Source organism: Acanthopagrus latus, chromosome 3 (assembly GCF_904848185.1).
Source record: "Acanthopagrus latus isolate v.2019 chromosome 3, fAcaLat1.1, whole genome shotgun sequence".
NCBI lineage: Eukaryota > Metazoa > Chordata > Actinopteri > Spariformes > Sparidae > Acanthopagrus > Acanthopagrus latus.
The window spans coordinates 25,909,847-25,937,519 of NC_051041.1; the positions used below are offsets into that span (position 1 = coordinate 25,909,847).

Consider the following 27,673-nt stretch of genomic DNA (forward strand, 5'->3'; position numbering starts at 1 on the left):
CTTCCAAAGTCATCGACTTTGCAACTCTTCCTGTCCTTCATACTATGAGCTACAGACACCATTCCAGCTTTATAACATATACATATTTTGGCCATAACCATTACAGTTTTTTCAAAGATCGCAGAAGTTTGTCAGGCGTTTTCCCATTCATCCTTATGGGGACCTTTTCAACTTTGGCTCAGCTCCTGCTCAAGCATTTGTGCAACCATTTTAAGCTCTTTGTTCCTTTATCCTTTCACCTTTTCAACCCTTTCTCACATTTTTAAGCTCTTTCTGCCCTCTTACTCTACAACTTTTGGGCCTTTTCAGTCTTTTTTCATATTTTTAAGCTCATTCAGCCCTTTTTAGCTACAGCTTTTCAACCTTTTCAGATATTCATCTTCCTGCCTTTTCAACTCCTTCAAACATTCAACTTCATGTTCAGTTATGAAAATGTTACATTTTTTAAACTCTTTCAGCCCTCTTCAACTTTTCTGTCTCTTCATCTTTTTAAAATATTCATCTTTCTGTCATTCCAACTCCTTGTGCCCTCATTTCGCACTGTCTAGAAATATAAATAACATGACCGCATTTAGCAACTCCTCCTGTAACTCCACATACCAATATTTTGGTGATAACTATCATAGTTTTTTCTAAAATGGCATCAGTTTGGGAGGCGTTTTCCCATTCATTCCTTATGGGGACATATTCGACTTTGGCTCTGCTCCTCCTGCAGCATGTGGACAGCCATTTTCAGCCCTCTCTGCATTTAAATGTCCACGTTTTCTGTCTTTTTTCACCTTTTTACGCTCTTTCTGATCTCTTACTCTATAACTTTTCACTGTTTTTTCACCTTTTTAGGCTCTTTCACCCCCCTTACTCCAGAGCTTCTCGGCCTTCTCAGCTTTTTCAGATATTCATCTTTCTGCCTTTTCAGCTCTTTAAAACATTCAATTTTATGTTCAGCTATCAAAATGTTCACCCTTTTAAGCTCTTTTAGCCTTTCACCTCTAAACTTTTCAGCCATTTTTCATCTTTTTGAGTTCTTTTAGACCTTCAGACCTTCTTTCAGACCTTCTTTCAGACCTCTTCCTGTCCTTCATACTTACATATTTTGGCCATAACCATTACAGTTTTTTCAAAGATTGCAGGAGTTTGTCAGACGTTTTCCCATTCATCCTTATGGGGACATTTTCATATTTGAATCTGCTCCTGCTCCAGCATGTGTGGAACCATTTTAAGCTCTTTATGCCTGGGCGTGGAGGATGCCATCCTCTATCTGCTTCACAGGGCACACTCTCATCTGGACAAGGAGAGCGGTGCTGTGAGAATCATGTTCTTTGATTTTTCCAGCGCCTTCAACACCATCCAGCCCCTCCTGCTGAGAGACAAGCTGACAGGGATGAATGTGGATTCACACCTGGTGAGATGGATTACAGACTACCTCACAGAGAGGCCGCAGTACGTCAGACTGAAAGACTGCATGTCAGACACATTGGTTAGCAGCACCACAGGGGACTGTGCTCTCTCCCGTCCTCTTCACCTTGTACACATCTGACTTCCAGTACAACTCGGAGCTCTGCCACATGCAGAAATACTCAGATGACACTGCAATAGTATGCTGTATCAAGGATGGACAGGAGGGGGAGTACAGGAGCCTGATTGAGGGCTTTGTGGAGTGGTGCAGGTCCAACCGCCTACAGCTGAACACCTCCAAGACCAAGGAGATGGTTGTGGACTTCAGGAGGAAGAAACCACAGCTCCAACCTGTGTCCATCCAGGGGGTCGATGTGGAGGTGGTCAGGACCTACAAATATCTGGGGCTGCAGCTGGATGACAGGTTGGACTGGACAGCAAACATGGACGCTGTACACAGGAAAGGACAGAACCGTCTGTACTTCCTGAGAAGGCTGGGGTCCTTCAACATATGCAAAAAACTGCTGCAGATGTTTTACCAGTCTGTGGTGGCCAGCGTCCTCTTCTACGCTGTGGTTTGCTGGGGAGGAAGCAGCAAGAAGAGGGACGCTGCCCGACTGGACAGACTGGTGAGGAGAGCTGGCTCAGTGGTGGGCACAGAGCTGGACTATCTGGTGACTGTGGCAGAGAGAAGGACCCTGGACAAACTGCTATCCATACTGGACAACACCCACCACCCTCTGCACAACACCTTCAGCAGGCAGAGGAGCGTATTCAGTGGCAGACTACTGTCTCAATCCTGCTCCACCAACAGACACAATAACTCTTTCGTCCCCCTGGCCATCAGACTGTACAACAGCTCGCAGTGATGTCAGGAAGCACAATAGACAATGGATAAATGCACTCAAAAGCACTCATCTTTTATAGCCCAATTTAATTTAATTGTACACCGTCCCCTGTCCCCTTAATACTTTTTACCTCTACCGTCACTTTATATTTTTAATATCACTTTATATTTTTATACAGTTGTTCAAAACATTGTTATAACATTTCTTATTCCATATTTTTATTTCTACTGTTTTTTTGATGTTGCATGTATGTTCAATGTATCTTCAACTTTTCTGTCTCTTCATCTTCTTAAAATATTCATCTTTCTGCCTTTTCAACTCAACTTCAACCATTCCGCTTCCTGTTCAACTATCAATATGTTCAACTTTTTAAGCTCTTTCGGCCTTTAACTTTGCAACTTTTCCAGCTTTTCGACTTTTTCAACTTTTCGCCAGGACGTTCAGCAGATTTTCAAGGGTGGTTCAGCCTTCAGCATTCACACTGTATTTTCGCAGGAAATACAATTTTTCTAGTTAGTGTGAATGCTGAAGGCATTCACACTATTGTTATTCCGGAATTTATTAGTGTGAATGCTGAAGGCATTCACACTATTTAGTGTGACTGCTGAGTCAGCATTCACACTATTTAGTGTGAATGCTGAAGGCATTCACACTATTGTTCTTCTGGAATTTATTTTTAGTGTGAATGCTGAGTCAGCATTCACACTATTGTTCTTCTGGAATTAGTGTGAATGCTGAAGGCATTCACACTATTGTTCTTCTGGAATTTATTTTTATTATTATTCTTCTTCCGTACGTTTTTTGGCTCGCTTCTCCTCCTACAAACTTTTTGCTATAAAAACCATTCAACCATCAAAATGTTCAGCTTTTTTAGGACATGATGGCGTCTATTTTTCTTTTTTCTACCTTTTATACTTTTGCTAATATTCAGCTTTTTCTGCTAAATTTTTCCCATTCATCCTTATGGGGATTTTTTTCAAATTTCATTCTGCTATAACTTCAGCATACCTTCAGCTATAGAAACCATTCAAACATGAAAATGTTCAGCTTTTTAAGCTCTTTCAACCTTGTGCTTTTCAACTTTTCAACCTTTCAACTTTTTCAAATATTAAGCTTTGTTTAAAAAAAATTTAACATTGCCGCAAATGGGAAAAGCTTCAAATCCTCTTCAAAACTCCTCGACTTTCAACCTCTTCTTCTCCCTCATACCTTGAGCTAGAGACACCATTCAAACTTTAAAATACTCACAACGCCTTGAACTATTTGCACTGTATTCAGTTTTTTAAAATCTTGTATGGTTTTGAAATCATCGCAGTTTGAGTTTGAAGGATTTTTAGCTCCTCTTCTCATTTTATAATGGGTGTGTATTGCGTCAGCTAGAGTGAGCGCGCACCAACTGCCGCAGCCCAGAGTGTAGAACAGCTGGGAAAAAAGGGAGAAAAATTCTATTCAGCTCGATTTGGTTCCCACATCTTTTACTTGACATAGACAATATATGCATAGAAATGTAGGAAATCTTGTGGGCTTTCATCTGATGGTCTTATTTCAGATGTGGGACTTACGGTTTTGGATCTAGAAGCCCGAGAGCGACAAGAAGTCCAACAGTTCCTCCATAAGCCGCAATGTTAATTTTGAGCCAAAATTTCTGCTGAAGAGCAGACGGTACCTTTTCTCTCTCTCGCTTCTGTGCCTTCATTTCTCACTTTCCAGAAATAAAAACAACATGACCGCGTTCAGCAACTCCTCCTCTCACTCACCATATAGATATTTCAGCTACAACCATTACAGTTTTCTTTCAAATCGGAGGCGTTTGGGAGGCGTTTTCCCATTCATCCTTATGGGGAATTTTTCAAATTTCATCCTGCTATAACTTCTGCATACTTTAAGCTAAAGAAGCCATTCAGCTATTAAAATGTTCAACTTTTTAAGCTATTCCAACCTTGTACTTTTTTGCTTTTTAACTTTTCAACTTCTTTAGAAATTCGGCTTTTTCTAAACAAAATTTAACACTGAAGTAAATGGGAAAATCTTCAAATCCTCTTCCAAAGTCGTCGACTTTGCACCTCTTCCTGTCCTTCATACTTTGAGCTAGAGACACCATTCCAACTTTATAATATATAAATATTTTGGCCATAACCATTACAGTTTTTTCAAAAGTCGCAGGAGTTTGTCAGGCGTTTTCCCATTCATCCTTATGGCGACATTTTCATCTTTGGCTCTGCTCCTGCTCCAGCATGTCTGCAAACATTTTAAGCTCTTTATGCCTTTATCCTTTCACCTCTTCAACCTTTTTTCCACCTTTTTAGGCTCCTTCTGCCCTCTTACTCTACAATCTTTCTGCCTTTCCAGTCTTTTTTCACCTTTTTAAGCTCGTTCTACCCTCTTAAGATACAGCTTTTCAACCTCTTCAGATATTGGACTTTCTGCCTTTTGATCTTTTTAAAATATTCTTTCCAGAAATATAAACAACATCACTTCGTTTAACAATGTCTCCTGTTACTCATTAAATAAATATTTTGACCATAACCATTACAGTTTTTTCAAAGATCGCAGGAGTTTGTCAGGCGTTTTCCCATTCATCCTTATGGGGACATTTTCATCTTTGGCTCTGCTCCTGCTCCAGCATGTGTGCAACCATTTTAAGCTCTTTCTTCCTTTATCCTCTCACCTTTTCAACCCTTTCTCACCTTTTTAAGCTCGTTCTTCCCTCTTACTCTGCAACTTTTTGGCCTTTTCAATCTTTTTTCACATTCTTAAGCTCGTTCAGCCCTCTTAAGCTACAGCTTTTCAAACTTTTCAGATATTCATCTTCCTGCCTTTTCAACACCTTCAAACATTCAACTTCATGTTCAGCTATGAAATTGTTACACTTTTTAAACTCTTTCAGCCGTCTTCAACCTTCCTGTCTCTTCATCTTCTTAAAATATTCATCTTTCTGTAATTTCAACTGCTTCAACCATTCCTCTTCCTGTGCAGCTATGGAACTGTTCAACTATCAATATGTTCAACTTTTTAAGCTCTTTCGGCCTTTAAATTTGCAACTTTTCCGGCTTTTCGACTTTTTCAACATTTCGCCAGGACGTTCAGCAGATTTCCAAGAGCATTTCAGCCTTCAGCATTCACACTGTATTTTCGCAGGAAATACAATTTTTCTAGTGTTCTTCTGGAATTAGTGTGAATGCTGAGTCAGCATTCACACTATTGTTCTTCTGGAATTTATTATTATTCTTCCGTACGTTTTTTGGCTCGCTTCTCCTTCTACAAACTTTGCGCTACAGAAACCATTCAAACATGAAAATGTTCAGCTTTTTAAGCTCTTTCAACCTTTCAACTTTTTCAAATATTAAGCTTTGTTTAAAAAAAATTTAACATTGCCGCAAATGGGAAAAGCTTCAAATCCTCTTCAAAACTCCTCGACTTTCAACCTCTTCTTCTCCCTCATACCTTGAGCTAGAGACACCATTCAAACTTTAAAATACTCACAACGCCTTGAACTATTTGCACTGTATTCAGTTTTTTAAAATCTTGTATGGTTTTGAAATCATCGCAGTTTGAGTTTGAAGGATTTTTAGCTCCTCTTCTCATTTTATAATGGGTGTGTATTGCGTCAGCTAGAGTGAGCGCGCACCAACTGCCACAGCCCAGAGTGTAGAACAGCTGGGAAAAAAGGGAGAAAAATTCTCTTCAGCTCGATTTGGTTCCCACATCTTTTACTTGACATAGACAATATATGCATAGAAATGTAGGAAATCTTGTGGGCTTTCATCTGATGGTCTTATTTCAGATGTGGGACTTACGGTTTTGGATCTAGAAGCCCGAGAGCGACAAGAAGTCCAACAGTTCCTCCATAAGCCGCAATGTTAATTTTGAGCCAAAATTTCTGCTGAAGAGCAGACGGTACCTTTTCTCTCTCTCGCTTCTGTGCCTTCATTTCTCACTTTCCAGAAATAAAAACAACATGACCGCGTTCAGCAACTCCTCCTCTCACTCACCATATAGATATTTCAGCTACAACCATTACAGTTTTCTTTCAAATCGGAGGCGTTTGGGAGGCGTTTTCCCATTCATCCTTATGGGGAATTTTTCAAATTTCATCCTGCTATAACTTCTGCATACTTTAAGCTAAAGAAGCCATTCAACTATTAAAATGTTCAACTTTTTCAGCTATTCCAACCTTGTACTTTTTTGCTTTTTAACTTTTCAACTTCTTTAGAAATTCGGCTTTTTCTAAACAAAATTTAACACTGAAGTAATTGGGAAAATCTTCAAATCCTCTTCCAAAGTCACCTCTTCCTGTCCTTCATACTTTGAGCTAGAGACACCATTCCAACTTTATAATATATAAATATTTTAGCCATAACCATTACAGTTTTTTCAAAAGTCGCAGGAGTTTGTCAGGCGTTTTCCCATTCATCCTTATGGCGACATTTTCATCTTTGGCTCTGCTCCTGCTCCAGCATGTCTGCAAACATTTTAAGCTCTTTATGCCTTTATCCTTTCACCTCTTCAACCTTTTTTCCACCTTTTTAGGCTCCTTCTGCCCTCTTACTCTACAATCTTTCTGCCTTTCCAGTCTTTTTTCACCTTTTTAAGCTCGTTCTACCCTCTTAAGCTACAGCTTTTCAACCTCTTCAGATATTGGACTTTCTGCCTTTTGATCTTTTTAAAATATTCTTTCCAGAAATATAAACAACATCACTTCGTTTAACAATGTCTCCAGTTACTCATTAAATAAATATTTTGACCATAACCATTACAGTTTTTTCAAAGATCGCAGGAGTTTGTCAGGCGTTTTCCCATTCATCCTTATGGGGACATTTTCATCTTTGGCTCTGCTCCTGCTCCAGCATGTGTGCAACCATTTTAAGCTCTTTATGCCTTTATCCTCTCACCTTTTCAACCCTCTCTCACCATTTTAAGCTCGTTCTTCCCTCTTACTCTACAACTTTTTGGCCTTTTCAGTCTTTTTTCACATTTTTAAGCTCGTTCAGCCCTCTTAAGCTACAGCTTTTCAAACTTTTCAGATATTCATCTTCCTGCCTTTTCAACTCCTTCAAACATTCAACTTCATGTTCAGCTATGAAATTGTTACACTTTTTAAACTCTTTCAGCCCTCTTCAACCTTCCTGTCTCTTCATCTTCTTAAAATATTCATCTTTCTGTAATTTCAACTGCTTCAACCATTCCGCTTCCTGTGCAGCTATGGAACTGTTCAACTATCAATATGTTCAACTTTTTAAGCTCTTTCGGCCTTTAACTTTGCAACTTTTCCGGCTTGTCGACTTTTTCAAGATTTCGCCAGGACGTTCAGCAGATTTCCAAGAGCGTTTCAGCCTTCAGCATTCACACTGTATTTTCGCAGGAAATACAATTTTTCTAGTTAGTGTGAATGCTGAGTCAGCATTCACACTATTGTTCTTCTGGAATTTATTATTATTCTTCCGTACGTTTTTTGGCTCGCTTCTCCTTCTACAAACTTTGTGCTACAGAAACCATTCAACCATCAAAATGTTCAGCTTTTTTAGGACATGATGGCGTCTATTTTTCTTTTTTCTACCTTTTATACTTTTGCTAATATTCAGCTTTTTCTGCTAAATTTTTCCCATTCATCCTTATGGGGATTTTTTCCAATTTCATTCTGCTATAACTTCAGCATACCTTCAGCTATAGAAACCATTCAAACATGAAAATGTTCAGCTTTTTAAGCTCTTTCAACCTTGTGCTTTTCAACTTTTCAACCTTTCAACTTTTTCAAATATTAAGCTTTGTTTAAAAAAAAATTTAACATTGCCACAAATGGGAAAAGCTTCAAATCCTCTTCAAAACTCCTCGACTTTCAACCTCTTCTTCTCCCTCATACCTTGAGCTAGAGACACCATTCAAACTTTATAATGCTCACAACGCCTTGAACTATTTGCAGTGAATTCAGTTTTTTAAAATCTTGTATGGTTTTGAAATCATCGCAGTTTGAGTTTGAAGGATTTTTAGCTCCTCTTCTCATTTTATAATGGGTGTGTATTGCGTCAGCTAGAGTGAGCGCGCACCAACTGCCGCAGCCCAGAGTGTAGAACAGCTGGGAAAAAAGGGAGAAAAATTCTCTTCAGCTCGATTTGGTTCCCACATCTTTTACTTGACATAGACAATATATGCATAGAAATGTAGGAAATCTTGTGGGCTTTCATCTGATGGTCTTATTTCAGATGTGGGACTTACAGTTTTGGATCTAGAAGCCCGAGAGCGACAAGAAGTCCAACAGTTCCTCCATAAGCCGCAATGTTAATTTTGAGCCAAAATTTCTGCTGAAGAGCAGACGGTACCTTTTCTCTCTCTCGCTTCTGTGCCTTCATTTCTCACTTTCCAGAAATAAAAACAACATGACCGCGTTCAGCAACTCCTCCTCTCACTCACCATATAGATATTTCAGCTACAACCATTACAGTTTTCTTTCAAATCGGAGGCGTTTGGGAGGCGTTTTCCCATTCATCCTTATGGGGAATTTTTCAAATTTCATCCTGCTATAACTTCTGCATACTTTAAGCTAAAGAAGCCATTCAGCTATTAAAATGTTCAACTTTTTAAGCTATTCCAACCTTGTACTTTTTTGCTTTTTAACTTTTCAACTTCTTTAGAAATTCGGCTTTTTCTAAACAAAATTTAACACTGAAGTAAATGGGAAAATCTTCAAATCCTCTTCCAAAGTCATCGACTTTGCACCTCTTCCTGTCCTTCATACTTTGAGCTAGAGACACCATTCCAACTTTATAATATATAAATATTTTGGCCATAACCATTACATTTTTTTCAAAAGTCGCAGGAGTTTGTCAGGCGTTTTCCCATTCATCCTTATGGCGACATTTTCATCTTTGGCTCTGCTCCTGCTCCAGCATGTGTGCAAACATTTTAAGCTCTTTATGCCTTTATCCTTTCACCTCTTCAACCTTTTTTCCACCTTTTTAGGCTCCTTCTGCCCTCTTACTCTACAATCTTTCTGCCTTTCCAGTCTTTTTTCACCTTTTTAAGCTCGTTCTACCCTCTTAAGATACAGCTTTTCAACCTCTTCAGATATTGGACTTTCTGCCTTTTGATCTTTTTAAAATATTCTTTCCAGAAATATAAACAACATCACTTCGTTTAACAATGTCTCCTGTTACTCATTAAATAAATATTTTGACCATAACCATTACAGTTTTTTCAAAGATCGCAGGAGTTTGTCAGGCGTTTTCCCATTCATCCTTATGGGGACATTTTCATCTTTGGCTCTGCTCCTGCTCCAGCATGTGTGCAACCATTTTAAGCTCTTTCTTCCTTTATCCTCTCACCTTTTCAACCCTTTCTCACCTTTTTAAGCTCGTTCTTCCCTCTTACTCTGCAACTTTTTGGCCTTTTCAATCTTTTTTCACATTCTTAAGCTCGTTCAGCCCTCTTAAGCTACAGCTTTTCAAACTTTTCAGATATTCATCTTCCTGCCTTTTCAACACCTTCAAACATTCAACTTCATGTTCAGCTATGAAATTGTTACACTTTTTAAACTCTTTCAGCCGTCTTCAACCTTCCTGTCTCTTCATCTTCTTAAAATATTCATCTTTCTGTAATTTCAACTGCTTCAACCATTCCTCTTCCTGTGCAGCTATGGAACTGTTCAACTATCAATATGTTCAACTTTTTAACCTCTTTCGGCCTTTAACTTTGCAACTTTTCCGGCTTTTCGACTTTTTCAACATTTCGCCAGGACGTTCAGCAGATTTCCAAGAGCGTTTCAGCCTTCAGCATTCACACTGTATTTTCGCAGGAAATACAATTTTTCTAGTTATTATTATTCCTGCTTCCGTACGTTTTTCAACACTCTTCTGCTCCTTCAAATCTTCAGCTATTCAAACCATTCAAATATCAAAATGTTCAGCTTTTTTGGGACATGATGGCGTGTATTTTTCTTGTTTCTATCTTTTATACTTTTGGAAATATTCAGCTTTTTCTGCCAAATTTTTCCCATTCATCCTTATGGGGATTTTTTCAAATTTCATTCTGCTATAACTTCAGCATACCTTCAGCTATAGAAACCATTCAAATATTAAAATGTCCAGCTTTTTAGGCTCTTTCAATCTTGTAATCTTCAGCTTTTCAACCTTTCAACTTTTTCAGAAATTCAGCTTTTTCAAAAAAAAAATTTAACATTGCCGCAAATGGGAAAAGCTTCAAATCCTCTTCAAAACTCCTCGACTTTCAACCTCTTCTTCTCCCTCATGCTTTGAGCTAGAGACACCATTCCACCTTTAAAAGTGACACAAAACCTTGAACTATTGCCGGTGTATTCAGTTTTTTAAAATCTTGTACGGTTTTGAAATCATCGCAGTTTTAATCTTGAGCCGTTTTAGCTCCTCTTCTGATTTTATAATGGGTGTGTATTGCGTCAGCTAGAGTGAGCGCGCACCAACTGCCGCAGCCCAGAGTGCAGAGCAGCTGGGAAAAAAGGGAGAAAAATTCTATTCAGCTCGATTTGGTTCCCACATCTTTTACTTGACATAGACAATATATGCATAGAAATGTAGGAAATCTTGTGGGCTTTCAGCTGATGGTCTCATTTCAGATGTTGGGCTTACGGTTTTGCATTTAGAAGCCTGAGAGTGACAAGAAGTCCAACAGTTCCTTCATAAGCCGCAATGTTAATTTTGAGCCGAAATTTCTGCTGAAGAGCAGACGGTACCTTTTCTCTCTCTCTCGCTTCTGTGCCTTCATTTCTCACTTTCCAGAAATAAAAACAACATGACCGCGTTCAGCAACTCCTCCTCTCACTCACCATATAGATATTTTTGCCCTAAACATTAAAGTTTTTTCTAAAATTGCAGGGGTTTGGGAGGACTTTTCCCATTCATCCTTATGGGGATTTTTTCAAATTTCATTCTGCTATAACTTCAGCATACCATAAGCTATAGAAACCATTCAACTATTAAAATGTTCAACTTTTTAAGCTCTTTCAACCTTGTACTTTTTTTCTTTTTAACTTTTCTGCTTCTTTAGAAAATCAGCTTTTTCTAAACAAAATTTAACACTGAGGAAAATCCTCAAATCCTCCTCCAAAGTCATCGAATTTGCAACTCTTCCTGTCCTTCATACTATGAGCTACAGACACCATTCCAGCTTTATAACATATACATATTTTGGCCATAACCATTACAGTTTTTTTCAAAGATCGCAGAAGTTTGTCAGGCGTTTTCCCATTCATCCTTATGGGGACCTTTTCATCTTTGGCTCTGCTCCTGCTCCAGCATTTGTGCAACCATTTTAAGCTCTTTATTCCTTCATCCTTTCACCTTTTCAACCCTTTCTCACATTTTTAAGCTCTTTCTGCCCTCTTACTCTACAACTTTTGGGCCTTTTCAGTCTTTTTTTCACATTTTTAGCTCGTTCAGCCCTTTTTAGCTACAGCTTTTCAACCTTTTCAGATATTCATCTTCCTGCCTTTTCAACTCCTTCAAACATTCAACTTCATGTTCAGCTATGAAAATGTTACATTTTTTAAACTCTTTCAGCCCTCTTCAACTTTTCTGTCTCTTCATCTTTTTAAAATATTCATCTTTCTGTCATTCCAACTCCTTGTGGCCTCATTTCGCACTGTCTGGAAATATAAATAACATGACCGCATTCAGCAACTCCTCCTGTAACTCCACATACCAATATTTTGGTGATAATATCATAGTTTTTTCTGAAATGGCATCAGTTTGGGAGGCGTTTTCCCATTCATTCCTTATGGGGACATATTCGACTTTGGCTCTGCTCCTGCTGCAGCATGTGGGCAGCCATTTTAAGCCCTCTTTGCATTTACATTTCCATGTTTTCTGTCTTTTTTCACCTTTTTATGCTCTGTCTGATCTCTTACTCTATAACTTTTCACTCTTTATTCACCTTTTTAGGCTCTTTCACCCCCCTTACTCCAGAGCTTCTCGGCCTTCTCAGCTTTTTCAGATATTCATCTTTCTGCCTTTTCAACTCTTTAAAACATTCAATTTTATGTTCAGCTATCAAAATGTTCACCCTTTTAAGCTCTTTTAGCCTTTCACCTCTAAACTTTTCAGCCATTTTTCATCTTTTTGAGTTCTTTCAGACCTTCAGACCTTTCAGACCTTCTTTCAGACCTTCTTTCAGACCTTTTCCTGTCCTTCATACTTGCTCCTTCTCCAGCATGTGTGCAACCATTTTAAGCTCTTTATGCTTTTATTCTTTCACCTCTTCTGCCTTTTTCCACCTTTTAAAGCTCTTTCTGCCCTCTTACTCTACAACTTTTCTGCCTTTCCAGTCTTTTTTCACCTTTTTAAGCTCTTTCATCCCTCTTACTCTACAGCTTTTCAACCTATTCAGATATTCATCTTTCTGCCTTTTTCATCTTATTAAAATATTCTTTACAGAAATTTAAAGGACATCACCGTGTTCAGCAATCTCTCCTGTTATTCATCACAGTTTGGCAGGCGGTTGCCCATTCTGCCCTCTTACTCTACAACTTTTGGAACTTTTCAGTCTTTTTTCACATTTTTAAGCTCGTTCAGCCCTTTTTAGCTACAGCTTTTCAACCTTTTCAGATATTCATCTTCCTGCCTTTTCTGCTCCTTCAAACATTCAACTTCATATTCAGCTATGAAAATGTTACACTTTTTATCTCTAACTCTTTGAGCCCTCTTCAACTTTTCTGTCTCTTCATCTTCTTAAAATATTAATCTTTCTGCCATTTCAACTCCTTCAACCATTCTGCTTCTTGTTCAGCTGTGGAACTGTTCAACTATCAATATGTTCAACTTTTTTTTCCCAACGTTTCGACTTTTTCAACTTTTCGCCAGGACGTTCAACAGATTTCCGAAAGCGTTTCAGCCTTCAGCATTCACACTGTATTTTCGCAGGAAATACAAATTTTTCTAGTTAGTGTGAATGCTGAGTCAGCATTCACACTATTGTTCTTCTGGAATTTATTATTATTCTTCCGTACGTTTTTTGGCTCGCTTCTCCTTCTACAAACTTTGTGCTACAGAAACCATTCAACCATCAAAATGTTCAGCTTTTTTAGGACATGATGGCGTCTATTTTTCTTTTTTCTACCTTTTATACTTTTGCTAATATTCAGCTTTTTCTGCTAAATTTTTCCCATTCATCCTTATGGGGATTTTTTCAAATTTCATTCTGCTATAACTTCAGCATACCTTCAGCTATAGAAACCATTCAAACATGAAAATGTTCAGCTTTTTAAGCTCTTTCAACCTTGTGCTTTTCAACGTTTCAACCTTTCAACTTTTTCAAATATTAAGCTTTGTTTAAAAAAATTTAACATTGCCGCAAATGGGAAAAGCTTCAAATCCTCTTCAAAACTCCTCGATTTTCAACCTCTTCTTCTCCCTCATACCTTGAGCTAGAGACACCATTCAAACTTTAAAATACTCACAACGCCTTGAACTATTTGCACTGTATTCAGTTTTTTAAAATCTTGTATGGTTTTGAAATCATCGCAGTTTGAGTTTGAAGGATTTTTAGCTCCTCTTCTCATTTTATAATGGGTGTGTATTGCGTCAGCTAGAGTGAGCGCACACCAACTGCCGCAGCCCAGAGTGTAGAACAGCTGGGAAAAAAGGGAGAAAAATTCTCTTCAGCTCGATTTGGTTCCCACATCTTTTACTTGACATAGACAATATATGCATAGAAATGTAGGAAATCTTGTGGGCTTTCATCTGATGGTCTTATTTCAGATGTGGGACTTACGGTTTTGGATCTAGAAGCCCGAGAGCGACAAGAAGTCCAACAGTTCCTCCATAAGCCGCAATGTTAATTTTGAGCCAAAATTTCTGCTGAAGAGCAGACGGTACCTTTTCTCTCTCTCGCTTCTGTGCCTTCATTTCTCACTTTCCAGAAATAAAAACAACATGACCGCGTTCAGCAACTCCTCCTCTCACTCACCATATAGATATTTCAGCTACAACCATTACAGTTTTCTTTCAAATCGGAGGCGTTTGGGAGGCGTTTTCCCATTCATCCTTATGGGGAATTTTTCAAATTTCATCCTGCTATAACTTCTGCATACTTTAAGCTAAAGAAACCATTCAACTATTAAAATGTTCAACTTTTTAAGCTATTCCAACCTTGTACTTTTTTGCTTTTTAACTTTTCAACTTCTTTAGAAATTCGGCTTTTTCTAAACAAAATTTAACACTGAAGTGAATGGGAAAATCTTCAAATCCTCTTCCAAAGTTGTCGACTTTGCACCTCTTCCTGTCCTTCATACTTTGAGCTAGAGACACCATTCCAACTTTATAATATATAAATATTTTGGCCATAACCATTACAGTTTTTTCAAAAGTCGCAGGAGTTTGTCAGGCGTTTTCCCATTCATCCTTATGGCGACATTTTCATCTTTGGCTCTGCTCCTGCTCCAGCATGTGTGCAAATATTTTAAGCTCTTTATGCCTTTATCCTTTCACCTCTTCAACCTTTTTTCCACTTTTTTAGGCTCCTTCTGCCCTCTTACTCTACAATCTTTCTGCCTTTCCAGTCTTTTTTCACCTTTTTAAGCTCGTTCTGCCCCCTTAAGCTACAGCTTTTCAACCTCTTCAGATATTGGACTTTCTGCCTTTTGATCTTTTTAAAATATTCTTTCCAGAAATATAAACAACATCACTTCGTTTAACAATGTCTCCTGTTACTCATCAAATAAACATTTTGACCATAACCATTACAGTTTTTTCAAAGATCGCAGGAGTTTGTCAGGTGTTTCCCCATTCATCCTTATGGGGACATTTTCATCTTTGGCAGGCGTTTTCCCATTCATCCTTATGGGAACATTTAAAAAAAACCGTTTGGCTTCACAAATCTTCAGCTTTTTAAGACCATTCAACCTTGCAGCCAGCATTTAATGTAATAAACCCACAAATTTAATACATTTTCCACAAAGGTAATGGCCGCTGCCCTCTTCAAATGTAACATGTGATTTCCCACGAATGTAATAACTATTTGGAGGGATTTATTATGTTTGTGGGGAAGTGAAAATCCTCATTATAATAACTTCTCACAAATGTAATAAAAAAAATGAATAATGGTCGTGGTTGTTGTTTTTTTGTTTGCCTATACGTCTACTAATACTGACCGTGGCTGCAAAATCCAGCTGCTGACTCTTCTGCTGTCACAGAACTGATCCCCCTCACCTTGTTTTAATATCTTTGGGGCGTGTGTGTGGTCTCTCTCTTTCTCACCGCTGTCCATGGTTCTGAACCACAGAAGCCCTGACCTGCGCATCACTACCCATCAGGTCTACTGATTTTTCCCCCCTCCATTCAAAAATGTGAATGTCATTTGTTACATGACTTTTCCTGTGTTTGGATTTTAATTTAGAATAGGGTTTTTTATAAACTACACAAAAATAATTTGAAAAACAAAATGTAATATGTTTTACCTATTTCGACCATTAAGCGGTCATATTGATCACACGTCATTTCCCGGGGTTTCATTGTTACATTTTCTGCACTTCTTTGAGTATTTACTTGTAAGTTAATTATTATATAGTTGTATTGTATAACCTGGTTGGTACCATGGGGAAACACAAACTGGAGTTCGCCCTTCCGTAAAACGGCGGAGCTGTTCAACACCAAGGTGCTGAAGTGATGCGACTCTGACTGTGTAGCAGGGAAAGCCAAGGAAGAATGTCTGCATCCTGAGCACCGTGCACGTGGGCACCTTTCGTAGGGCGAAAGCAAATCTCTAGCCCCATTCACACTGCCGTTTGCATGCGGGGATCCTGCGCCAATTCTCCACACCGTCCTCTGTGTGAAAGTTTCAGAGAGGGCGGAAATTTCGCTGATCTGCCTCTGGATGTAGTATCAGGGCCGCATCATTGGTAAACCGCCCCAGTGTGAACGAAGGCGCGGAGCGAGGGGTGTCGGTCTGACAGCCTAATAGCTGCACAGGTCCTTCACTCAACTACAGAGAAATGTCCCACAAAAGTAACTAACTGTTATTGTCTTTGTGTGGAAAGAAATACTATAGCTGTATGTGGAGAAGCGTCCGTCCTCCCGTCCCACCGACTCCTCGTTACATGTCTGCCGGAAAACACCTTCTGTAACCGGCAGAAAACTTCAACTCGCCGAGTGTTTGTGATGAAAATAAATCACCGCGACTGTCAGTCTTCCCGACTGAGTCTTCAGGGAACTTTCCCACAGAAAACAGCCTCCATCCCGTGAATGAGAGAGTCAGACAGCATCCTGTTTATTGATGGTGATTATGTAATTTAGCGCGAAGGGAGGGCGTACTCCGTCAAAGGAGGTACGGAAGATGGTCAGTGTCTTCTTTAACATCCTCGACCTGGCTGGGATCAATGTCCGCATCTTATTCAAGGAGCACCAGCAGCAGGAGAACCCGGAGGAAAGTCCTGCAGCAGCTGACAGACGAGCTGAGGGCCGAACAGTCGGCACAAGGTGGGCAGCAGCGGACCCAACCACCGCAGCAGCAGCAGAAACGGACACTGAGGCAGTGCCGGTCCGAAAGAGTTGCAAAGAAAACAAAACGCTGGAAACTTGAAATGCCACAAGTGGTAACTGTGCGAGGGGTATAAATGTAGGACTACATTTTGGTGTTATTTCGTTTTTTAAAAAAAATAATAAATCATGAGACAATGAATGCATTCATCATTCAATTGAGTATTTACATGAGAGATTAAATAGAGTTTAAATCTAGCGGTCCAAATGACTGCTCACTGCCGTTGTATAGTAATGTTGAATTCCGGCTCTTCGGAGGTCCAACTGAGGTCCAATCAGAAACATATCACTTGACCGGATCCAACTGTAGGGTTGTGGAAAGCACACTGTTATGCCTTAACCAAGATATCGATCATTAAGATTAATTGGATCAGATCTGACTGGAATGAACCCGCCATAGTGGCTGGTTAACTGATTAAATCAACCCGCCAGCACACAAATTCACTTGTGGGTTGCGGGTGATAATTTCCCTCTCTGGTGTGCCTGTGTGATGACTGTCGCTATGGCAAATCCCAGAACCCCTTACAAATCGAGTAATTTTAAGGGTTGTTGCATCAGGAGGAGAAACCTCATAAAAATGTTGAAACGCCTATGACACATTTTAAATCATTTGTGCCTTCTTTTGAATTTGGCATTAAGTAGCATGCGTTACGATTTTTGTTTCATTGTGAAAGTGTCAGTTAGTTTGCAACATGGCAACATGGCTCAATTTTGAAACTTGTTTCTTTAGTAGAAACTGTATATACGTTGTGAAATGCAGTGTACAGCACATTCCTTACTGTTTGGACACGGTAGTTCATTCGGCAAACGTTTTACCACTTGCTCTATGAGATATTGCAGGGTTTCGGGATCGCTTTCAGAGGTTCAACACCAGAATTTCCGAGTATCCCTTGAACACCACACTCAAACTTTGTCAGAGCAGCCGGACCGGACGTTGCTTCAGTCGCCGTATGCTGTCTGTCAGGTAAGACCGATCGTCACAGCTAGCAGTTATGAACAGTTGAAATACAGGTTTATTGTTTTAGCAGTACATCCAAAGTTGTGTTAATTCATACAAGAGTAAACGTGAATTAATGTGTGTAGAGTTTTTCTTGTTAGGCAAAGACTTTACTGTTGGCTACACGATGGTAACGTTGCTAGCTTAACCGCTAACGCTAACTGATAACTGACGAGCGCGTGAAGGATTTACGAGAATACAACCAACGTCCGTTAGCTCTAGTTAATAACAGTTCAGATAGACAATGCCTTGCTGATTTTATGTCTGTTGCTTGTGACTGAAAAATGCTGTTAGTGCGTTGGCTGTTGGTTGTCTTAGTCTATCTATCTATCTATCTATCTATCTATATATATATATATATATATATATATATATATATATATATATATATATATATATATATATATATATATTCAAATGAGCTGTGACACTGGTTTTCTGAAATTAACTGAAATGCTCAACTTGTCTCTCCCCCAAACCGCTGACCATCCTTGTTGTGCCTGCTGATGTGCTGTGCTGACTACAGTGTGAGTACAAACACACACACACATTTTGATTATTATGACTGTCACTAAACTGATATGAGACAGTGTTCCCCATGTTTCCCCAAGTCACAATAAAAATGATATATGACACCAAGCACGTCCAATTTTGTGGCGTGTGTGTAACTCAACAACCCAAACAAACAGAATGGAGAAGCAGAGTGACATTAATACAAAGAAAATCATATATTCAAGTATGCACAGAGCCAAGATGGATCAGTAGTTAGTTGTGATTTGTAGTTAAACTAATATATGTTTCCTCTCTTAGATATAGAGGACATTCATCGACTGCTGGGTTTTTGCCTGGTAAGTATGGGAAGTGCAACAGCCTACATAAATTGACAGAAACACAGTTTAGTATCTCAAACTGTTTAATTTAGTTTGGATTCACACATGGTTTATATATTTTGTGGTATCACAGGCAGTATATACTGTATACAGTGTACCCAAGCTCACTGTACAGAGAGCTGGGATGAAACAGTATTAATGCCTTACATTGAAATGAGTTGAGATTGGTTTTCTTTAGTGAATTGTAACGCTCCCTTCTCTCTCTCTCTCTCACTCTACTGAACTTCGTTGCATTCCTGCCAGCCTGTGTGGCCTTCATATCATGATATTTTCTGGCTGATTGTCAACACAAGCTAGAGATACATCATCAGTGGGCTGAATTATCAGTTGTAACCAAAACTACATTTGATATGTCACAAGAACTTTTATTTAAACAGAGTGACACATCTATACAACTTGTAAATTCAAATCTATGAATTAATTAAAAACTAGCAGGCCTTTAAGTTAACTGTTTTTCCACTGGTGCTACGTGCTGATCTGATTAGAGTTTAGCAGCACAAGGCACAAAACAATAATAATTGTGTAATCATATGAAGTAAGTCCATTGTAGTTTGATCCATAACATTCTGTGTTGAGGGAGTGTGTTATGTTATTTTGAAGTAGTTAGTCATGATTTGTAGCTAAACTAATATATGTTTCCTTTCTTAGATATAGAGGACCTTGACCACCTATTGTGCTTTTGCCTGGTAAGTATGGGACCTGCAATATTCATTTTAACAATGATTCGATTGGTATCAAAATTTGTTGTTGCCAATATGATTCAAGGATGATCTTGGTTAATTTAGAACGGTATGATCTGATACCATTGATCACTGATTCATTGATTCATATTCACATTGCTTGCCGTCTCCTCTGCCATCCGCCATGCTGCGTTATGATGTTGTTTGGAGATCTGCGCTGCTGTCGGCGCGTTTTAAATTGAGTAGCATTTAACATGTCTTTATCATTAAAAGTGCTTTAAAAAACGCACATTACTGAAATTTTCTGTGCTTAAATCTAATGTGCAATTTCCTAGTATCGATACAATCGATACTTTACCATTTCAAACAATGTTTAATTGATATATGTTGCCTGGAAGGCCAACTTGCCTAGCACAGATCGATTGTAGTAGGAATATAAATCGATTCATCGATATAGCGGATGAATCATTACACCCCTACAGTTTAGTATCTCTGACTATTTAATCTTGTTTGGATTAACACATGATTTATATATTTTGTGATTTCAAACAGTTGTGTGTCTCTCTCAGGCACACACAGCTCAGCACTGTATGGCTGGGCTACTACTGCTGTAATGTCATTCATGGCAAAGATTTTGACTTGTAGTGTATCAGGGTTGGCGCTCTGTAGTGATGTGACAGTAAGCACACGCTTTCTTAAGCTATTGGCTACAGCAGCTGCTTCAACACACTGTGGTGAAATTGCAGTGGAAATAGAACTCAAGACGAGCCCTACAGCATTGATGCATTTCATGACAACTGGTTTTCACATTTCAAATGAATGTTTGGGAATTCCTGTTGGCCGGTAATTTATCAGCATGATTTATGTGCACCCCTAATGTTTTTACATCAGGGTGGAAGCTACTTGAGTTTTTTTTTTCATATGTTCCAACAGCACTCTAATTGATCTTCCCATTTTGTCTTACAGGTGCCTTGGTGATTTTTTTCTATCTGTTGTCTCTCCTCTCATGCTCTCTCTTCCTTTCTGTCCAATCAGGGATCAGGTCCTGGTTGTTGTCAGATCTCTGTCGTTGCCTGGCTCTACCCTCTCAGACTCTCTCTCCCTTTCTGTCCATCAGATTTGAGATTTTGGCTTTTGGATTTTGGTTTGAGATACAGGATACAGGCTTGACACTGAAAGGCTTGACACTGAAAGGCTTGACACTGAAAAGCTTGACATTTAAAGGCTTGACACTGAAAGGCTTGACATTTATTGGTTTGACATTTTGACTTGACACTTTTTGGACAATTTCACATTAGCACATTATCTTGACAAAGCATTACATGCTCTGTCGGAGCAGGTTACCACCACCTTAGTGACTTGATTTGATTTGAACTACAACATCGATCAGCTTTTGACAAGTATTTACCAGCATTTGATTTTTTAACTGCTAACATTAATTCTAATTAATTTGATTGTTAATTACATTTAAATAATTGATTTAAACAGTGATAAATTGTAAGAAGATTTTGCAAAACAATATACACAAGAAATATTTGGAGTGATAATCCATATATATATATATATATATATATATATATATATATATATACATATATATATATATATATATATATATATATATACAAGAAAATTGAAAATCAATTGAGGTGTTTTTTCATGTTTCAAAAGTTTGTTTATTGAACTAGTGGGAATAAGTGTAAAGGTAAAATCATATACAGTGCATTTGTTGTCTCTGACTTACATCTAATTTTTCTTCAACTTTAGTTCTGGTCACATTATTTGAATCAACAAGTGTTTTATTGTTGTTCAAAGCTATATATATATATATATATATATATATATATATATATATATATATATATATATATATATATATATATATATATATATAAAATGCCATCAGTTGTTTGAAGAAGCTGTGATTGATTTGTATATTTAAATATAAAGCTGAATACATTCATCTAGTGTTGTATATTACGATTGTTAGGAAATAAGGTTTGGATTGCTGTCACTGAAAAGTATAGTACTAGCATACAGTTTAGCTATTCTCAGTTGAATACCACATTTTGACTTTAAAGCACTGAATAAACAGTAAAACAAAGAAAATAAACTTGAATTTTACCTGAGCATACTTTAAGGCCATTTTCAAGGGTTAGAAAAGGATTTTTTTGAAAAAAAAAACCCATCTGTTTGAATCTACAACAATGCCTCGGAAAAGTAAGAAGTCCCAAGCTGCATGCAAGCGCTGGCAGAGATCAGGTGAGATGCACTGTGCTACAGTAACTGAACAGGAAGAAGGTGTTGGTCCCCAGAGCAGTGGAGAGGTCATGATGTCTGCAGCATCCCATGTTCCAAGTGCCAACCAGGGAGATCAACATGATGCACTGAGCTCACCACACGTCTTATGCTGACATTGTAAAGAAAACACTTCACAGTAGTGACCCAGATGTAACAGTTACTTCCAGTGCTAACCAGGTAAACCATTCAGGTGATGTGCTTTCACCACATGTGTCTTATGCTGACATGGTAAGAACAACACTGCAAGGTAATGACCAGAGTGTGGCAGCTACTTCCATTGCTAACCAGGTAAACCATTCAGGTGATGTGCCTTTGCTGCAGGTCTCTTATGCTGACATGATAAAGAGGGGATGTCACAGTCGTGATCACAATAAAACAATCTGCTCCTATGCTGTAAGCAATTCAGGTGATGTGCACCAGATCTCAGATTCAGACATTGTAGAGGCAGATCTCAGTATAGCAGGTCCATCCAATGCAGACCATGTAAACCTCACAGAACAGCTTTCTGAACAACGTGTCTGTGCATCACGCAGCCAGGCCTCTCTAAAGTATGGCAAATTCAGGAACCAGCAGTGTACCTGTAACTCGTTAACCTTTCTTGCATTTCTCTATGAGAATGAAAACATCACCAGAGCAGACCTTGACCTTGTTTTTGACAAAGGTAATGTGTTATATAAGGAAGCCAGGAAAAAGGTCCCTAATCACAGCCATTTGACGACTGATGAGCTACCTGACAAAGTCCGCACACGAAGGCACAGACTTCATGTAGACATGAAAATACTTTCCAAATACGGGACGTTTGGCGAACCTTTACCTGGAGCTGTAGATGACTTTCTGGACCTAGAGGCAGGACTGAGCTGTTTGTTGACAGAGGTCCAATACGCACTGTTGATGATGAGGTCGTTGTGTATTGCAGTATTCAGAACCAGGTCAGGTAGATATGGTTTCTTTGATCCACACTCCAGAACAGCCAAAGGTTTGCCTGTATCCCTGGGTTCGGTCATGGCTGGTACAGCTGTCATGCTGACATTCCCACATCTCAGTGACATGATTGACAGGCTCATGAAGCAACACAAGATGATGGACACACATTCCTCCTCTACATATGAATTGAAGCCTGTGGTGTTTTACAGTTTGAACACAACAAACCTGAGTAATGCCATACAAGACACACACAGTCCTCCAACAGCTCAGACTGCTGCTCCATCAGCTGCTGTGCTGGATGATGCTCATCAGAGGGAGTCAAGCCGGAGTGCTCCAAGGTTAACCGCTGTTGTTACTGATGGCTGCAATAAGACTGTACATGAAGTGTGCACTGACATGGAGACTGAACCAGAGCCATTGAACCGATTCACTTTAAATTCTGACACATCACATGATGTTCCTGATAATGAATCAAATTCTCCTGCTCCAATAATTGCTACAGTGGTGAATGATAGTGCCTTACATGACATATCCCATAAACTATTGAAACTTAGCAGGCAGGCAAAAAGAAAATATAAGAGGAGACTTTTGTGCTCTGGAAAGGTATCTCAAAGAAAGGAGAATCAAAAGAGGAAAGAAAAGAAAAAGTATGCTTCTGAGAAAACTTTCAGAGGAAAGAAAAAATCATATGCAAACAGGCAATATTCTGATAAAGAACTCAGGCAAAGAAAACAAGAACATTTCAGAAACTGTTATCGAACAAAACCTGAATTACGCCAAAAGAAGAGAAATTATATAACAACTGCATATAGACAAAATCTGTCATTCAGACAGAAACAAAAAAAATACATTACAAGCAAGTACAGGCAGAATTCTCATTTCAGAGAAAAACAAAAAAGATACATGACAAGCAAGTACAGGCAGAATTCTCATTTCAGAGAAAAACATAGACAACTAATGAGACAACAAATGCGTGACAGGCGTAACAATAATCTTATATATAGGAGTATGCATAAGATGAGATGTGCAATGAAAATAGCAAGGAAATATAGACAAATACATAGACAAGCACATGAGAGTGACAGAGAGGCTGAAAACCCTTTGATCACTGCGGCCATATCTGTTTTCAGATCACAAATAAAGGCTGGTCCCACTTTTTGTTGCACTGTGTGTCATAAGGCTTCATTTCCAAACCAAGTCCAACGCTGTACAAGGTCAAATTATGTAAAAAATCCAGATGTGGTTAAAGCATGCCTGACTGGAAAGTATGTTCATATTTGTGACGATAACTGCAGAAATGAACAGTGCAAAGTGCCTGATGAGCGAAAGACAGAGTGGATTTGTCATACCTGCCATAATCATCTTAAAAAAGGAGCCATGCCTAGCCTTGCTGTAGCCAACAACTTGGAGCTTGCTGACATTCCATCTGAACTGTGTGATCTCAACATATTGGAAAGACATCTAATCGCCAAGTGCATAACATTTGCAAAAATTATTCCTCTTCCTAAAGGACGACAGCAGTGTATTCGAGGGAATGTTGTCTGTGTTCCATCTCAGATTGAGGGAACTGTTAACGCTCTGCCAAGACTGAGAAGTGAGTCTCAGGTCCTGAGAGTTAAACTGAAGAGGCGTTTGTGTTACAGAGGCCATCAGCTGTTCCAGACTGTTACCTGGTCTAAACTGGTGCAAGCACTGAATAAACTGACACAGATTCATCCAGAGTATAAAGACATTACTATCAGAGATGAGGCTGAGCTGTGTGACCCAACACTTCCTGATGAGGAAGATGATGATGATTGTGATGATGTTAATGTGACCATGGAGGATGTTGATCATGATGAAGATGATTTAATGGAAATTGACATGTGTGAGAGAAATGCACTGTGTGAGGCAGAAAATGGTCCTGAAAATGAAGTGGATGGCAATGAAAAGATAATTTGTGATGAGAGACAACCAGAGGAGCAGAATGATGATCCAGAACAAGAAGGTGACATGCCAAATGGTGGTCTTGCTCTAGAGTCATGCCTTCAGCTACACGATGTTTCAGAGGACATATTGTGTTTTAGTGAAGGAATCTACTCTGTTGCTCCTGCAGAAGGAAATAGTCCAGTCAGCTTTTTCAAAACTCCTAAACTTGAGGCCATGGCTTTCCCTGTTCAGTTCCCCACTGGTGAAAATACACTGGATACACAGAGACTCATCAAAATATCACCCAGTGGTTATTTCAAAACCAGGCTTCTAGGTGTTGATGATCGCTTTGCCAGAGACACAAACTATTTGTTCTTTGCACAGTTTGTGACTGAAATACACTTGGCCACATCCAGCATGACAATTCAGCTGCGTAAGGGAAAACCTTTCACCAGAGATGGACGCAAAATAACATCAGGAATGTTGCAAGACAAACGAGAGGTTGAACGACTGGTGAGAAATAAAGATGCAGTCAGATTCATGCAGCCACTCAGAGGGACACCAGCCTATTGGGAGAAAACTACAAGAGATCTGTTTGCCATGATACGACAGCTTGGAACTCCTGCTTTCTTTTGTACATTTTCTGCAGCAGAAATGCGTTGGCCTGAGGTGATTGAAGCAATAAAATGTCAGCAGGGTGAGGAAGTTGATTTTGATGAACTTGACTGGTCCGCAAAGTGTGACATACTGCGAAGCAATCCTGTGACTACAATGCGCATGTTTGATAAGCGTGTTGAGGCCTTATACAGAGATTTGATCTTGTCGCCTGCACAACCGCTTGGTAAAGTTGTTGATTACTTTTACCGTGTTGAGTTTCAGCACAGAGGAAGTCCACACATACATTGCCTGCTATGGGTAGAAGGAGCTCCTATTTTTGAGGAAGATGATGATCGAATTATCTGTGACTTTGTGAACAAATATATCAGTGCCCAGCTACCTGACCCAGTTACACAACCTGACTTGTACCAGAAAGTTACAGAAGTGCAGATGCACAGCAAAAACCACACACGGACATGTTTCAGAAGTGCTAGCTCTGGATGTCGTTTTGGTTTTCCCCAACCACCTTCCAGAAGGACAATGATAACAAGACCTGGAGATAAAGATGATCCAGAAAAACTGGCAGAAGCAAAAGAAAAGCTCAGACCACTGAACCTGCTGCTGAATGAAGCTGAAACTGCATCTCTGAGTTTAGACCAGCTCCTGTCTCGATGTGATTTAACACTCAGCGAGTATGAGAAATGTCTGCACATTATGAAACAATCAAATGCTGTGATACCTCAGTATCACAGCATTTGATTGTTTGATTGCAGTGACCCAAAAGACTGCTGGGTAAATCCATATAACGCAGCTCTACTTTCTGCCTGGGATGCAAATATTGATGTTCAGTTCATACTGAATTATTACAGTTTGATAAACTACATCTGCACATATATTTGCAAAAGTGAAAACTCAGTCAGTGAGTATCTGAAAACGCTCATTGAAAACTCGAACCGAGAAAATGTCAATGAGTGTGATGAAATGAGGGAAATCATGCAGGCCTATTCTAAAAAGAGAGAGGTCAGTGCCCAGGAGTGTGTCACCCGTGCGTGTGGTATCAAAATGAAAAAGTGTTCACGTGGTGTCGTATTCATTCCTACAGATGACAACTCAGTGAAAATGAGTCGCCCCATGTCAGATCTGCAAAACACAACATCAGAAAGTGTACATGTGTGGATGACATCTTTGACAGACAAGTACAAAGCTAGGCCTGAAACACCCGAGTTTGAGAAGATGTGTATGGCAGACTTTGCCTCAACTTGCAGACTTGTTTATGGCCAACAGACCAAAGGTAAAAAGGTTTTTCCTCTGCTCAATGATATGGGATATGTTCAAAAGAGAGAAACTGATAAGCCTGCTGTCATCAGATTTCACCGCACATCGCAGGAAAAACATCCCGAACAGTTTTATGGCACATTACTGAAACTGTACGTTCCTTACCGATCAGACGATGAGCTGAAACCTCAATTTTTATCCACGTACGAGTCATTCTATGAAAGAGGCTGTGTACAACTACCAGGTGCTAACCGTCCAGAGTCTGTCAAACGAATTGTGAAGCAAAACAGAGAAAAATATGAAAAAAACAGTGAAGAAATTGAAAGTGCAATAGAGGAGTTTGAACAGAACAGAGGTGTGATTGATGAATGGTGTAATCTGGCACCTGAATCTGAAGTAGTGAGGTTGGAGTGTATTGAAGAACTGGAAGCAAGAGCGCCAGATCATGAAAATGTACAGGAGGATGTCCCTGAATATGCAAAGCAGGCTAACACTGCAACAGAAGCCAGAGCCATCAGAGAACCCACTGCAGTTGACCCCACACTCTTACGTCAAATGTATCAGAGTCTGAATCACAAACAGACATGTGTGTTCCATGCAGTCAGAGACTGGTGCATAAAGCGTGTTTGTGGCCATGATCCTGAGCAATTCTTCTTTTACATTAATGGTGGTGCTGGAACAGGAAAGTCACATCTCATAAAATGCATCTACTCAGAAGCATCTAAGATACTGTGCAAACTGCCGAGACGTGCTGAGGAGGCTGACATATCAAACCCCACTGTCCTGTTGACTGCTTTCACTGGAACCGCAGCCTTTAATATATCAGGTTCAACACTGCACTCTCTGCTCAAGCTGCCCAGAAGCCTAAAACCTCCATTTCAAGGACTTGGTAATAAACTGGATGAGGTCAGATCAGATCTGTTAAATGCTGAAATCATCGTCATTGATGAAGTGTCCATGGTGTCAAAGCCACTTTTTGCATATGTTGATGCCAGACTGAAACAGATTAAAGGCAGTCAAAAACCATTTGGAGGGATGTCAGTTATTGCTGTTGGAGATTTCTATCAGCTACCACCAGTGAGACACAGTAAACCTCTCTGCGTCCAAGAGCCTTTACAAATAGACCTGTGGAGACATTTTAAGATGGTCACACTGACTGAGATCATGCGGCAGAAAGATGATGTGGTCTTTGCAGAGATGCTGAACAGGATCCGTGTGAAAGACAAGTCAGATGAGTTGTCAGAAGCAGATAGAGCTATGCTGTCACAGACCATCACTGAACCAGCACTTGTCCGACTGATGCCTTGCACATTTTTGCAACAAACAAACAAGTAAATTCACATAACTCTGCAACATTAGC

At 39.3% G+C, this 27,673-nt stretch overlaps 1 protein-coding gene across 1 annotated transcript; it reads left to right on the forward strand.

Annotated features, from left to right (window-relative positions):
* Nucleotides 1-15,229: 15,229 nt before the first annotated feature.
* LOC119017041 lies at nt 15,230-27,648 on the forward strand. Its single transcript, XM_037093431.1, has 5 exons — nt 15,230-17,705; nt 18,549-18,586; nt 22,454-24,520; nt 24,629-24,703; nt 26,141-27,648. The coding sequence occupies exons 1-5, from the start codon at nt 17,692-17,694 to the stop codon at nt 27,646-27,648; spliced, it is 3,702 nt and encodes a 1,233-aa protein (XP_036949326.1). The 5' UTR covers nt 15,230-17,691.
* The last annotated feature ends 25 nt before the right edge of the window (nt 27,649-27,673 follow it).